We start from the raw sequence: 13,391 nt of genomic DNA, 5'->3' as shown, positions 1-13,391 counted from the left end.
CATCCGAGCAAATACGTTCGAATCTTCGGTTGCTGGCTGGTGTTTTTGAGTTCTCAAAGCCTTCACTTGCTTGGCAATTTTCCACCGTATTGCAATATTATTTCCGTAAGAATTACTACGAGTGACGCTAGTTCATGAAAGAGTGCATGGGGGCTTTTTCTGTGGTGGCTCCAATTAAAACCAATACATACTCGTAGGTCCCCTTGAACTATAGGTGCAACCGTGAAAATTGATGTGTGAGTACTGTCCCCTTCAAGCAATCGAAACATATGATACGTAATATCGGACTACCATGTATAGCAAATTCATAAGAATTGACTTGACTATGGCAAGTCATTGATGATCCCTTACCAATTTTTTTTTTTTTTTGTATCCCTTACCAAATTTTATTTTTTGCATGCATTCTAATATTCGAAAGTCCAATGAGCTATGTAGTTCGAGTCGGATCAATCCATTTAGAGGTCAAATTCTTTTTTCTTCATTTATAATACTCGTATTTGAGACCTGAACTATTTAAATCATGGTTTTAGAGACACGAGGAGGAGGGAAGAAGCCCATGGTAATGTATTCCCGGCCGGAGCGGATCAAAATCAACTCTGACAAGGGCTGCTGTTTCTTCTATTTTCTAAGCCTGGGCTTCTTCTTTTTCTTCTCCTCCATCATCTTCTTCTTCTTCTTCTTCTTCTTCTTCTTCCGTCCCCTGTCCTCTCATTCACGCGCTAAGAAACCCCTGTCCCCCTTCCCCTCTCCACTTAAACCCCATAAATAGTATAAAAGCTTCACTGATTCAAACCAGAGGCAGAGACCTCCACCTCCCATTTCTACTCAGATCAGGTCTCTCTCTTCTCTCTCTCCCTCCCTCCCTCTCTCTTATGAAACCCATATGTATGTATGCCTGCCTGGTGCTCCACACGTATGCAAGTTCTGCTTCTGCGTTTGTTCCATGAATGTTTAGTTCAGGCTATGGTTTTCGAGCCACTGGGCACTGCGAATGAGGCCATGGAGCTGGAGGTTGTCGGGCCTCCTGCCCTAAACTTAGACCGCCCACCTGCTAGTTCTAGTTCCAGCGAAGATTTCCTCGACGGCCCCGCCTCCTCCTCCTTCTCGGGGGGCCTTGGTCTTTCCTGTTCGGACCCAAGTCTCGACCCGCACGAAGGAATGGAGTTCGACTCCGAGCAGGCTGCTCGAGTCTTTTACAATTCGTATGCGCGTCGGTTGGGGTTCAGCATTAGGGCTAGTACATACCAGAGGTCGAAGAAAGACGGGTCTATCATATGCCGCCAGATCGTGTGCCACCGCGAAGGGTTCCGCCGACGGGGCAAAGGGAATACCAAGCCCAAGAGGCAGAGGGCTGACACTCGGGTCGGCTGTAAAGCTCAAATGATGGTGAAGAAACATGACACCGGGAGATGGGTAATCTCGAGGCTCGTCAAGGAACACAACCACGAGCTCGTTCCTCCTGATAAGGTGCATTGCCTTCGGTCCCATAGGCATGTTTCCGGCCCCGCCAGGAGCTTGATTGACACCCTCCAGGCAGCCGGGATGGGAGCCAGTGGTGTGATGTCGGTTCTGATCAGGGAATCTGGTGGAATCAACAATGTGGGTTTTACCAAGATCGACTGCCAGAATTACATGAGTGGCAGTAATTGGCAGAAGAGCCTTGGGAAAGGGCTTAAAACCGTCTTTGACTACTTTCAGCGGATGCAGGAGGAAGACCCGGGCTTCTTTTATGCGGTCGAGGGAGATTCTGAGCTTTCAGGGGGAAATATCTTCTGGGCCGACAGTAATGCGATTAAGAACTATACCTATTTTGGAGATACAGTCATTTTCGACTCCACTTATCGGACGGACCGTTATCGGGTCCCATTCGCCCCATTTACTGGGTGGAACCACCATGGCCAACCTGTTTTATTTGGGTGTGCTTTGATCCTCAACGAATCGGAGTCATCTTTTATTTGGTTATTCGAGAGTTGGGCCAAAGCAATGTCGGGTCATACGCCCCCATCCATTACAACAGACCACGACCGGATCATCAGGGCAGCTGTGTCCCATGTGTTCTCAGGGGCCCGCCACCGGTTTTGCACATGGACAGTGTTAAGGGAAGTGCACGAGAGGCTATCTGATGCGTTTTGCTCTCATCCAACTTTAGAGGTGGAGTTCCAGAAGTGTGTTAACGGGACAGAGACCGTCGATGAGTTTGAGTTTTGCTGGGACTCCCTTCTTAAAAGGTACGATCTCGAGAACAACCAGTGGCTTCAGTCTATGTACGATGCACGACAGCATTGGATCCCTGCCTATCTCCGGGACACGTTCTTTGGGGAGGCCTTGGTTACTCAACGGAGCGATTGTGCAATAAACTCGTACTTTGATGGGTATATAAATGCTTCAACCAGTATTCATGTGCTAATCGAACAGTATGAAAAAGCGGTTGCTAGTAGATACGAGAAGGAATTAAAGTCTGACCAGGAGACCCTTAATGTCCCCCCTGTGCTAAAGACACCGTCTCCTATGGAAAAGCAGGCTTCAAACATCTATACAAGGAACATTTTCAAAAAGTTCCAAGAGGAACTAGTCGACATTTTAGCTTATCCAGCGACCCTGATTAAGGACAGTGGATCAGAATCCACATATCGGGTAGAGAAGTTTGGGGAAGAAGACAGACCATATTCTGTTAAGTTTGATGTATTAGAGAAGAAGGCTCTCTGTAGCTGTCAAATGTTTGAGTTTTCAGGTATTATCTGTAAGCATATCCTGGCGGTCTTCAGAGTGACAAATACTCTTACACTGCCATCTCACTATTTCTTGAGACGGTGGACGAGACATGCTAGAAGCAGTCCTTTGCTAGACGAAAAAGCACTTGGAATGCCTTGTAATTCTCTACATTCAGCAGCTGCTCGCTTCGAAAATTTATGCCGTGAAGCCATCAAATACGTGCAGGAAGGGGCAGAATCAGTTGAGACGTATAAGGTGGCAAGGGAAGCTCTCCACTTGGCGGCAGAAAAGGTAGCTGCTGCGAAGAAGAATGATTTGGGGCTCGCAAGCAACCAGAAGGAAAATGAACACCCTTCACAGTCTTGCTCTACCGTAAGTTACTTCAAACTGCCGAATTGCCTATCTGTTTCATTTTATCTGATTACTTGTCCATTCACCACGAAGTAGTCTGTGCATTGCTAGTGAACGTCTCTCTTTTTCTTCAGTTGATTCAACAAAGTAGTGTTTCGTTCTGTTGATGCCATATCGAATTAAGCGCAAGTCTTGCTGATTCTTACCTTGTTTCATGCACTTTCCTTAGTAAGATATGACGGAGTCTCTGTTCAATATTCTCGTGTCATTGCACAATCATGGTCAAATTTCTTGAATTCTCTCTTTCTCGACAGGATCAAGACAAGAGAATACAGCAGCTGACTTCTGAGCTGGAAACCGCAAATAAGATATGCGAAGCATACCGAAAAAAATTACTCGACATGGTGAAAGACATGGAAGAGCAGAAGCTGAAGATACTGGTGAAGGTTCAGAGTATGAAACTCAATCTTAGAAGGTTGAGTGGAGCGAAATCATAAGTTGTCTTCTCAATTTAACTTCGGAATAGCATTAGGGATTATTTTGTGCAGTCATTGCAGATAGGATGGTTCGTCGCAGGAAAAGCTGTTGGATGCAGCAGAAGGGAAGTATAGCTTTGTTATAAGGTGAAAACTAGTGTAGGATGTTATACAAATCATCTATAACCGTAGTGATGTATATAATCGCCGTAGCGTAATCCATACGGGCAGATGCTCGGGAGCAGTAAGCAATCCTATTGGCTGGGAAGCATCTGTAAAATATACCGCTCTCATGTTCGTCCTCTTTATATTTGAATTTCTGGATTCCCTCGTACTTACTCACTCCCGGGGAATGATCTTTTTTGTGATTCTTATTTCCATTTTGAATGGACATATCGTCCATAGTTGTACTTCAATGAACATAGACAGACAAACAAGACATTCATGATTCATTGTTCCCTCTGTAGAGAAACCTCATTGCTTATATAGGAAGCAGAAAATTGGCATTTGGCAAAGATAGCTTAAGATGGAACGGTCCATAAGAGTTTGTCAAGGCTTGCAATTCCTATGGCCCAATAAATTTGAAGCAAGCCCAAGAAGGGTTTAGTTGTTTTTCAGTTTTCGTCCTTAATCTTTGTTCCTTGTCAAGTTCATCCTTACCATGATATTGAATGGCCAGATAAGGTATTTACATCTACAGTACTACAGTAATTTCAAAAAATCAGTATTCGGCTTAAAACAAGAAGATCAGGCTATGCACACGTGATGAATACAATATGTAATCATTCACGTACATATCGTACGAAGCATCGAAAAGAGTGCAATAATTCATATATGTATATGACGTATATGACGGTGTAACATCTACTCTAGATATTAAATATATATATATATGTTCCATTTCAGCCAAAAAGATGTATGTCCCGTTCATAATATTATATTCTTTTCACATTGAATATGGCTCTTTTCTCTTACATTAGTCATTTTCCATGGAAAGATCCAATCCAATACATGAATGACAGAAATATTTAATAATGTTTATATCTTCTATGAAAAAATTATATGGATTAGTAGGGATGGACCATGATTTTGATTGGAGGGCGAGTCCCCTCGGTTCATCCCTCTATATATATATATATATAAGAACAATTACTATTTTAATATTAATTAATGATGTGAATGTCCTGAATTAACCATTTCATTTCCATGTATATCGTTTCATTCTTTTTTGGTTGGCCATTAAGTTTTTTGGGAAAAGAAACGAAGTGGCACTAGGGTATTGGGCATAATTCATCAAAGGATGTCGTCAATACCAAACCCGTCTCTCATAAATTTACTTGGTGTGAAGAGCAAGATCAAGTTAATTGAGTACTTTACCAGAAAGCAGATCATCGTTTCTACAACGAAGAGCTAAGAAAATATATAGTCAATATTCAATCAACAATCATATTAGATTTCTTTATTATAGAACAAACTGGTGGGCAGATACTAATTACTCAATCATCTCAGGGAAAAGATGTAATTATATTCCTCCTCATAAAATAGAAAAGACAAGCTATGCAGGGGGAAAGAAGATTTACATATGTTGACATAATTATTAGATTTGTTATATCGTTCCAATAAAAAATAAAAATAAAGTATAAGCTGCGAGCTAGGATTAACGGGAAACACAAAACCGTATAAATAATTACTCTTGGATAATTGCATCATATTATGATGATAATCGCTCCACAATATTCACTTGTTTCAATCCTAGAAGAAGGATGAGACCACATCTCACAATGAAACTTATGTAAGAAAAGAAAGCATAGTGTGGTCACTAGGCAATCATTATCATTCCAAGCACTATAATTTACAATATATATGTATTGTAAACTTATGGATCTTAAGAAAACGTGCTTGAACATATTCCGATCTTGTATGTGCACCTATCCAAATTCCACTGGCATCTTAACTATCCCCTTCAGTTTCCGCTTTCCAATATTCACCTCTTCCAAGCAGTTGAAAAAAACCTCATAATTAATGCAGTCGCTTCATTAATTCTTCTCAATTGTATATCAATAGATTAAGCATGCAAAAAAACTCGGTGTACCTCCGGATTATTTTGCTTCCTTTATCAGCTCCAAGAGGATCGATGTCAGCAACCTCAACCACGTGAATATATAGACTCCATCGTCCATTGGATATATATATATACCATGGATGTGTTCTTAGCCCTAACTCCATATGGCAATTTCTCTAAAATGGAGGCCTCGGGAGACTTCCTCCCCACCCAGCAGCTAACATGTCACTTGAAAATTGGAAATGTCCCATGTCCCCTCCCACATGGAAGAACGGAACACCTCCTCCACCACCAGCACCGGCTCCTCGGCTGCCATCGTTTAGCTGCTGCGCTGTGCCGTCATTACCACTGCCACCTCCACCGCCACCGCTACCACAGGTAACTCCAGAAGATTGAGACGCCGCCTGCTGGACTGGGATGCTCGGTCCCTCTGCTTCTTCTTCCTCCAATGGCAACCTCTCAAAGATGGCATTCGAAAATGATGCAGCCATTAGAACAACCGGACCCGAAGCCACCAGTTGTCCGACCACAGCACCCCCTACCACCTGTCCCTGACTGCCTGACAGGAATATCGAGAGTCCACCGGCATTTGGTGGTGCAGGGGGTGGGAGCACCGTCCCTGTTAGGGTAAGTATCTCGAACCTGCCCTGCAAGTTCACCACGCTCCCCCCAGGAGCTGCCGATTGCCGGAGACTAACATTCGTGATGGTCCCCTTACCGTTCAGGACGCAGATACCTCTACCTCTCCGTCTGGCGTAGCTAGACAGGCTCTCGACTATGTCCTCCCCGGAGCTGACCTCCAGCACGTGGGACCGGAGAGCGTTGGGGTTGTCCCTTGCCACTACGATTGGAGCCTTTGGCTTGTTCTTCGATCCGGGAGGGCGGCCACGTGAGCGGCGGCCAGGGTGGGCTGCCGCCGAGCCGCCACCTGAGCTTGTTGTAGTATTGGCCGCGTCGGCATCGGCGTCGGCATCGGATGACTTTTGATCCGTCTCAGGTGAATCATCCTTGGAATCAGATTGTTGCACAGCTAGGTCTTGTAGGTGAAGTTCGGGCGGCCGAAGGAGCTGGTGGACGTAACGGGATGACCCAGGATCATACCCTGTGGCCATCGCCGTTACATCGATCGATCTCTCCCACCACTTACCCGCCAGCTTTGTCTTCTCTTCCGATGATCCGATCTAATTTCTTCTTCCTGAAAACCCCCTTTCAATATAAAACTGTTAACTTTAGTTATACAGCAACTGTTGACTGTGTAACTCATCAAGATGTGCATATACAATAAGGATGACTCTCCTGATTTCCCCCGGTGAAAACGGCTCGAAACACATCGGAGAAACCTGATCGAATTTGACAAAGATATCGATATCGATGTACCTGTGTTTGGTTCCTCAAGCTATGGAGATTTCAAGTGACTGTGGATTCATGACAGTTCTTGAAATGATCGGCGAGTAAAAGCTGAAGGAGAAGACCAAAAACAAAGTTAAAGGGGAAGAAGAAAGGAGAGAAAGGGGTGTTCTTAAATACTTGGTAATCAACGCAATGAAAATAGGTACAGTATAGTAGCGTACGCTCTCGATTAATCACTAAGAGATTCTATATTCGATAATCAGCGCAATTACATTACCTATTTATTGGCTATTAGAATTTTTTCATAGTACTAAACCCATAGACCTCCCTTATAATTTAAAAAATACTTACAATAAGACCAATGATCTATTAAATAAATATAACAATTAAATAATCATAAGATATGACGCAAATGACATATTGCACTATTAGAACGAATATTACATGTGGTGTTTCCGAGACACACTAGAAACAATACTTTGCGTCAAATGAGAATTAGTCTAAATCAATAGTGTGGGAGCTTTTCATGAGCTTTAAAAAAGTTAAACTAAGTCGAATATATTTGGCGCATGCTCTTATCTGTCAATAAAAAATTATAAATTCGATACTTAATGAGATTACTCGTATTTATTTATTAGATATTAAGATTTCTATTTCATTATATTATATCCAGAGTCTTACTTGTAATTGAAAAGAGAGAGAAGTCTTTTAAAAATATGGACGGTTCAATGTGGTCTTATTGGGGCAAATGGCGTGCATGTGTTTCTCAGGTTTCAGATTATTATATGGTCAAACCATTGATCTCTTGATAATTACCTTAGTATTGTTTAATCTTGATGTAACATTGGCTAATGCTAACCACCTCATGGCCAGCTTTCACATTGTCCGGTCGTTTGTGCATATTCGATTGAAGACACCACGTGTCTATGTGCAACCCTATCATATCATGTACATGTAATTAGCTGCCGTTCGATTGATGGTCAAGTGTTTATCATGTAAGTCATGTTCAGTGTTAATAAACTAGCAAGTCACTCATCGTACGTGTTGCAACATTATTCATATACACTATGCGCATCATGTCTTTCAATTATTTAATCTTACTGTTCAAAAGTTCTGTTAATGCGTTAGTGGTGATCTACTATACATATGTATAGTTGAATGATTATTAACGGCTCATGGAGTAATTCTAAAGATTTATACATGTATAAATACAATAGAGAGAAAAGGAATATATGGTAAAATTCAACAATTATCGAACTTTTGTATTATGAATAGCGAGTAGGCCATTAAAGAAGGTGCAACACAGTGGTACACGTCATCATCTGATAATTAATATATTTCAAGTTCGATATTATAATGCGATTATCCGTACTCTTTTATTAGTTAGTGAAAATTTTATTTTATTATATTAAACTCATGAACCTCAGTTATTAGAAAAAAAACACACGAGTAGGCCCGAGTAGGTTCGATATTATGTTCTATTTTATGTTTACTTTATATATATATATATATGTATGTATTTATGTATCTTGCGGTCAGTATAATTTGGTCAAAAAGCAAAATAATGGGACTTAACGAGAATTGACGGATGCTAGTGTGCATTATTGTATATAATTTTTATTCTTTTTTCGGTCTCCTCTTTTGCAGTTACATAGAATGTTTTGAGCAGGTAAAAGAACTTTGGGCTATACAAATATTACATATATATACTACTTATATAGAACATAGAGATTATTAAAGATGGGTTTAAAGTACATTTAATTAATTAATTATATCTTAAGGATGCTTTGTCCTTAAGATATAATTAATTAATTAAATGTACTTTAAACCCATCTTTAATAATCTCTATGTTCTATATAAGTAGTATATTTGTATAATTTTTGGGGCTTTGCTCTTACGTTCTCTTGGCACTTACCAATAGATTAATTCAGTATTATTAGTTAATTCGTCGAAACTTTAATGAGTTATATATCTGGGAGCTGCACGTTCGCTTAAAACCTTTGATCTCGATCGGGGATTTGACATTAGTCTGCAGTATTGAGTTTAATGATTGGGAATTTTCTGCGTCTGTATGTTAGAACCCTTACCCCTAGTCACCCGAACACCATGCAATGATTCCAACGCCCCATATGATCAAACCCCATCCACACATACATATTATATATATATATTAATGAATTGAAGCTCTCTAACTGTTTTATGAGATAATGGCCTACAGACATGGACCCAGGATTTCGGAGACGAATCTTGGACGGGCAAAAGGGAAAGTGACTTGGTGGAGTTAGGGTGAGGGATATAGATAATTTCACTAAAAATGAAATAAAAATTTATAATTTTTCATATAACATTAAAATTTTAGTGAGAGCGACTGCTATCCCTAATCTCGCGATTCATCTCTGATGGTTCATACCTTACAACCCCATAGATTTATCCTATCCAAGCAATTGGAACGGGATGTATTGAGCTGGACCAGCTGGATCAAGATAGACTACATGACGAGAATGGAGGGGACAAACGTTAATATTTTTCATCTAAAGATGTATGTATTTATTTGCCCATAAAACATACAAATGAGATCTTTTTATTAGTATTCATTTTTGTTATCAATATTCATTGATTGTAGAGGAAATTTTTTTTATTAATTTTCAAGTAAATAGAATTGTTTTTACAATTTTATTCCCGTTCTATTATTTCTGAGAATACAAAAGATTAAAACATTGCCTGAAAAGGAAAAGGTAATGAAAGATCGTGATAGATAGAAAGAGTTGGGAATTGTCAGTCATTGTCAGTGATCAAATTGGGCTCTATAATGGAGGGCAAAATGTGACTGATTAGATCTTTGCCTGTAATGGCAATGTTCAACGAATACTGCACGGAAAGGAAGGAATTATTATTATTATTATTATTATTATTATTATTAAAATAAATTAATAATTTGTCTACCGAAAGATTGATTTTACATCAAATCAGATTTTCATAATTTTTTTATATCAAATTAAATCTTAACAAATTAAGTGTACATCACATGACCTCTTCCGTCTACCTGTTGTTTAATAGTGGACGAAAACATCTATAACATTATTTTTTTCTTTTTTTTATATCAGTTTTGACCTTGACCTATTAAATGTATATCATATTGCCTCTTCCGTTGGACGAAATGAGCAATATAATGTACATCTAATAGGTCAATGTCAAAATTGATATAATAATTTTCTTAAGATCAGTTTTGATGTAACATTGATCTCTTAAGGGCAAATTGTTAATTTATTATTATTATTATTATTGTTGTTGATTTGATTCAATATACTCCATTTTGGGACGTAAATAATAACCGCTTCATGCTATGATTATTATAAAGACTGAAGGCTCTCATCTATCTGAATTTTTTATTTTCATTTTTGCTCATATATATAAAGTTAATTAATTATTAATTGATCATATATGAATTTCATTAATTATTAATTGATCGTTATTGGATGAGGGCCACGATGATAAATTCAATATGATAACTATCTACTAGCCACATTTCTCTCTCCTCACTCATGCACATTATGGTCATTTTCCTTTTCAATTTAACCCGTTAGTATTTTAACAAGAATTTCGTGGTAAATCTATCTTTAGATTTTTACTTGCGTAATTATACATTCATTAGTATTTATATCACAATATTTATCGTAAGTTAGTAAATTTTCATTAAATTTTAAAATAAAAGAGGCTCATGTACCTAATCAAAGATAGAACGTAAAATGAGAAATAAAAAGATACGATGAGTCTTATTAACGAATTTATTAAAACTTTTTTGTTTCGAGTCATGGAGAGAAGTACCACCATATTAAATATTTTTTTTATCAATTAAGTATCCGTGATAAATTTGCTCTTGCTGGTGTTTCTTGGTCAAGGTTTAGCTTTAAATGACCACCCCATGCAATGATTAATCCTTCCATAATTATTCAAAATTTAGCAAAACTAATTTACTTATAAATAGAAACTTTAGAAATTAAATTGGGAGTAACGTAGTGGTAATCTTGAATTGCTTTTTGAAAAAAAAAAAGTATTTGTGACCATGTGGGTTAATGTCCCATTGCATATACAATTAATAATGTTTATCAAAGTCCAATATTATTAGTACTTGAACAATCATGGATTGAACAACTAATTCAATCGAACTTTTCTGCTTAATTTTGAGCTGATCTTAACGAATTAACTTTTGGCCCTCTGTTGGTAAGGAGGCATTGGTTAATTGTTTTGTCCCGTCCAAAATGAAATACAATAGGCTGATGTGGATCCCACTTGATTTAGCTGAAAGGACACCAATCTCCATTTTTGGCATTAGCTTAGGCAAACAATTTATTATTAACTAGCAGAAGAAATTCCTCTCTCTCTCTCTTCCCCTTCATAGTGTCAATTTGGAGGAATCCAATAAGAAAGCAGAGATAGTGCGCAAAAAAGAATCGTAATGCAGCTATATATACTCTCTTCTAAAAATTAATAAGTTTCAGTACTTCATTTTCGAATTTTACCAATGAGACTATCTTATTCTTTTATTTAATTTTTAATTTTTCTGTGTTAAACTAATGGATCTCTTTTATAATCGAGAGAGAGAAAAATTAAATGTGGATGTGACAACGGAAAGATTAAAACCTGGAAAAAAGATGTCAAGTTCAATTTTGATTTCTAACCATGGCAAATGGGGTACCAACTCGGTCGACCTTCTGTTTGTCATTGTTTTGATCGTGCGAATGTCAACTAGTGGATCCGATATATATATATATATATATATATATCTTGTGTTATGACGAATAACATTAGGGTATTGAACTTAAGTAGTTGTCCAGTCACTGAGTAGTCGATGGCTGTGCATCACGTGTTCGCCCTAAAGTCGCATCTCACCATCACTTGCTTTCAAATGAGCAAAACCGACGAAGAATTATCGTATAGAGGGAAAACAAGAATATGATCAATAATTCACGCAATTAACAGGACGTCGCCATGCATCGATTGGGACAAAGGGGATACATAGGAGTTTAATTTTAATTAGTCGACCTTTACGCTTCACTTCACTTGACTTTACGAATATTAATTGCGTGTCGTGACTGATATATATGACTTAATATATGCGGACAGAAATGGATCGAAATGATTTGAAATTTGTCATTGTAAGGGAGAGGCCAAACACTCAGTCCACAGTTGCAACTGCAACTTTATATATAGCCTTATTAGTCAAGCTCACTATTTGAATATATTGTGTATATATAGTCAATTAGTTTATCACAGGTCACGAGAAACCTAACAGCACTACAATAAACCTTACTCGTAATCGAGACATAATTTTCAATTTCGATGCGTGAAAAGCGGTATTAGAATAAAATTTATCTCCCCATGGTATTCCAATTATCATCTGATCAGATCCGAAGATTAATTCTCGATCGGTCACCTCGTGACCTCTTTTAGGAGAGGGACCCTTTTTTTTTTCTTCTTTTTTTTTCTTTTTAAAAAATAATAATTTAAGATTGGTTTAGCACACGTGCTTGATGGTATGATGACGTGGCATGCATTGACACGCGTCAACAGTTGAGAGGCACATGTTCACGTGAACTCCCATGCCACTAGGAGGACAAGTTGGTGGCTGCGCTGGGGGAAGGGGGAACGGATCGGATCCCGCAGATTCAGGCCCATTTATGGTATCCATGGGCCCCATCGCCTCGTGGACATGTCTTCAAGGGCAAGGCGCCGCCCTGTGGAGCCCGCATCTTCTTTTGATGTGCATCTTGATATTCGAAATCTCAACAAATCCTTACTAATTTCATTCGAGTCAGGTCGATTCAATAAGCGGTAAAACTCCTCTGATGTGAATCTTTTTTTTTTTGTATTCACGAGACACGAATATGAAATTCTTTTTTTAAAAAAATAAACGTCGAATAACTTGAACCAATCTACGTTATCGCTTGCATCTGCCTCCAAACAAAAACCGACAAATACCCATTCTCATCTTCTTTTTTCTTTACCCTAAGTTGTTGACACAATGACACTTGCGGACTCCAATTGATTCCTTGATTTGAATGCGACCTGATTCATTGATCAAGTCCTACCCCACACACACCACTACAACTTGACATTGCATAAGCTTAGCTACACTCGTGGTTGTCCTGCTCGTTTTTCATGGGAACGTGTTATTGATCCGCAAACACGGTGCGGAGCAATGTCCCATCTGCTGATACTTATAGCACTGCATAATTAATCGTCTAACAATCAGCATGTCAGGTCTGACATAACCCCTTGCAACTAAGTAGATTCGATATGACGGTAAGTAATATCGGTTTTGTACCGTGGGAAAGCTTGATGCAATTCTGAAAGGTACACGGGCATGGTCATTTTATGTCCTTCGAGAAATGCAATAGGAATTGGGCCTCGGCCTTCCAAGCCAGTTGGGCTTGATGCAA

At 38.9% G+C, this 13,391-nt stretch overlaps 2 protein-coding genes across 3 annotated transcripts; one reads left to right on the top strand and one right to left on the bottom strand.

Annotated features, from left to right (window-relative positions):
* Positions 1 to 53: 53 nt before the first annotated feature.
* LOC116201652 (protein FAR1-RELATED SEQUENCE 5-like) lies at positions 54 to 3,881 on the top strand. The gene is made up of 2 exons (XM_031532958.1): positions 54 to 3,084; positions 3,378 to 3,881. The coding sequence occupies exons 1-2, from the start codon at positions 892 to 894 to the stop codon at positions 3,558 to 3,560; spliced, it is 2,376 nt and encodes a 791-aa protein (XP_031388818.1). The 5' UTR covers positions 54 to 891; the 3' UTR covers positions 3,561 to 3,881.
* A 1,338-nt stretch (positions 3,882 to 5,219) lies between these two features.
* Positions 5,220 to 7,131, bottom strand: LOC116194064 (AT-hook motif nuclear-localized protein 27-like). Of its 2 annotated transcripts, none has more exons than XM_031522888.1 (2): positions 6,979 to 7,131; positions 5,220 to 6,796 (listed from the first exon to the last, which is right to left on the bottom strand). In XM_031522888.1, the coding sequence occupies exon 2, from the start codon at positions 6,711 to 6,713 to the stop codon at positions 5,778 to 5,780; it is 936 nt and encodes a 311-aa protein (XP_031378748.1). In that variant the 5' UTR covers positions 6,714 to 6,796; positions 6,979 to 7,131; the 3' UTR covers positions 5,220 to 5,777. The 2 variants fall into 2 exon arrangements, with proteins under 2 accessions (XP_031378748.1, XP_031378671.1); XM_031522811.1 differs by having other exon boundaries at positions 5,220 to 6,807; positions 6,979 to 7,128.
* Between the last annotated feature and the right edge of the window lie 6,260 nt (positions 7,132 to 13,391).

Source organism: Punica granatum, chromosome 1 (genome assembly GCF_007655135.1).
Source record: "Punica granatum isolate Tunisia-2019 chromosome 1, ASM765513v2, whole genome shotgun sequence".
In the NCBI taxonomy this organism is placed as follows: Eukaryota; Viridiplantae; Streptophyta; class Magnoliopsida; order Myrtales; family Lythraceae; genus Punica; species Punica granatum.
This window is presented reverse-complemented; position numbering and strand designations above follow the sequence as displayed.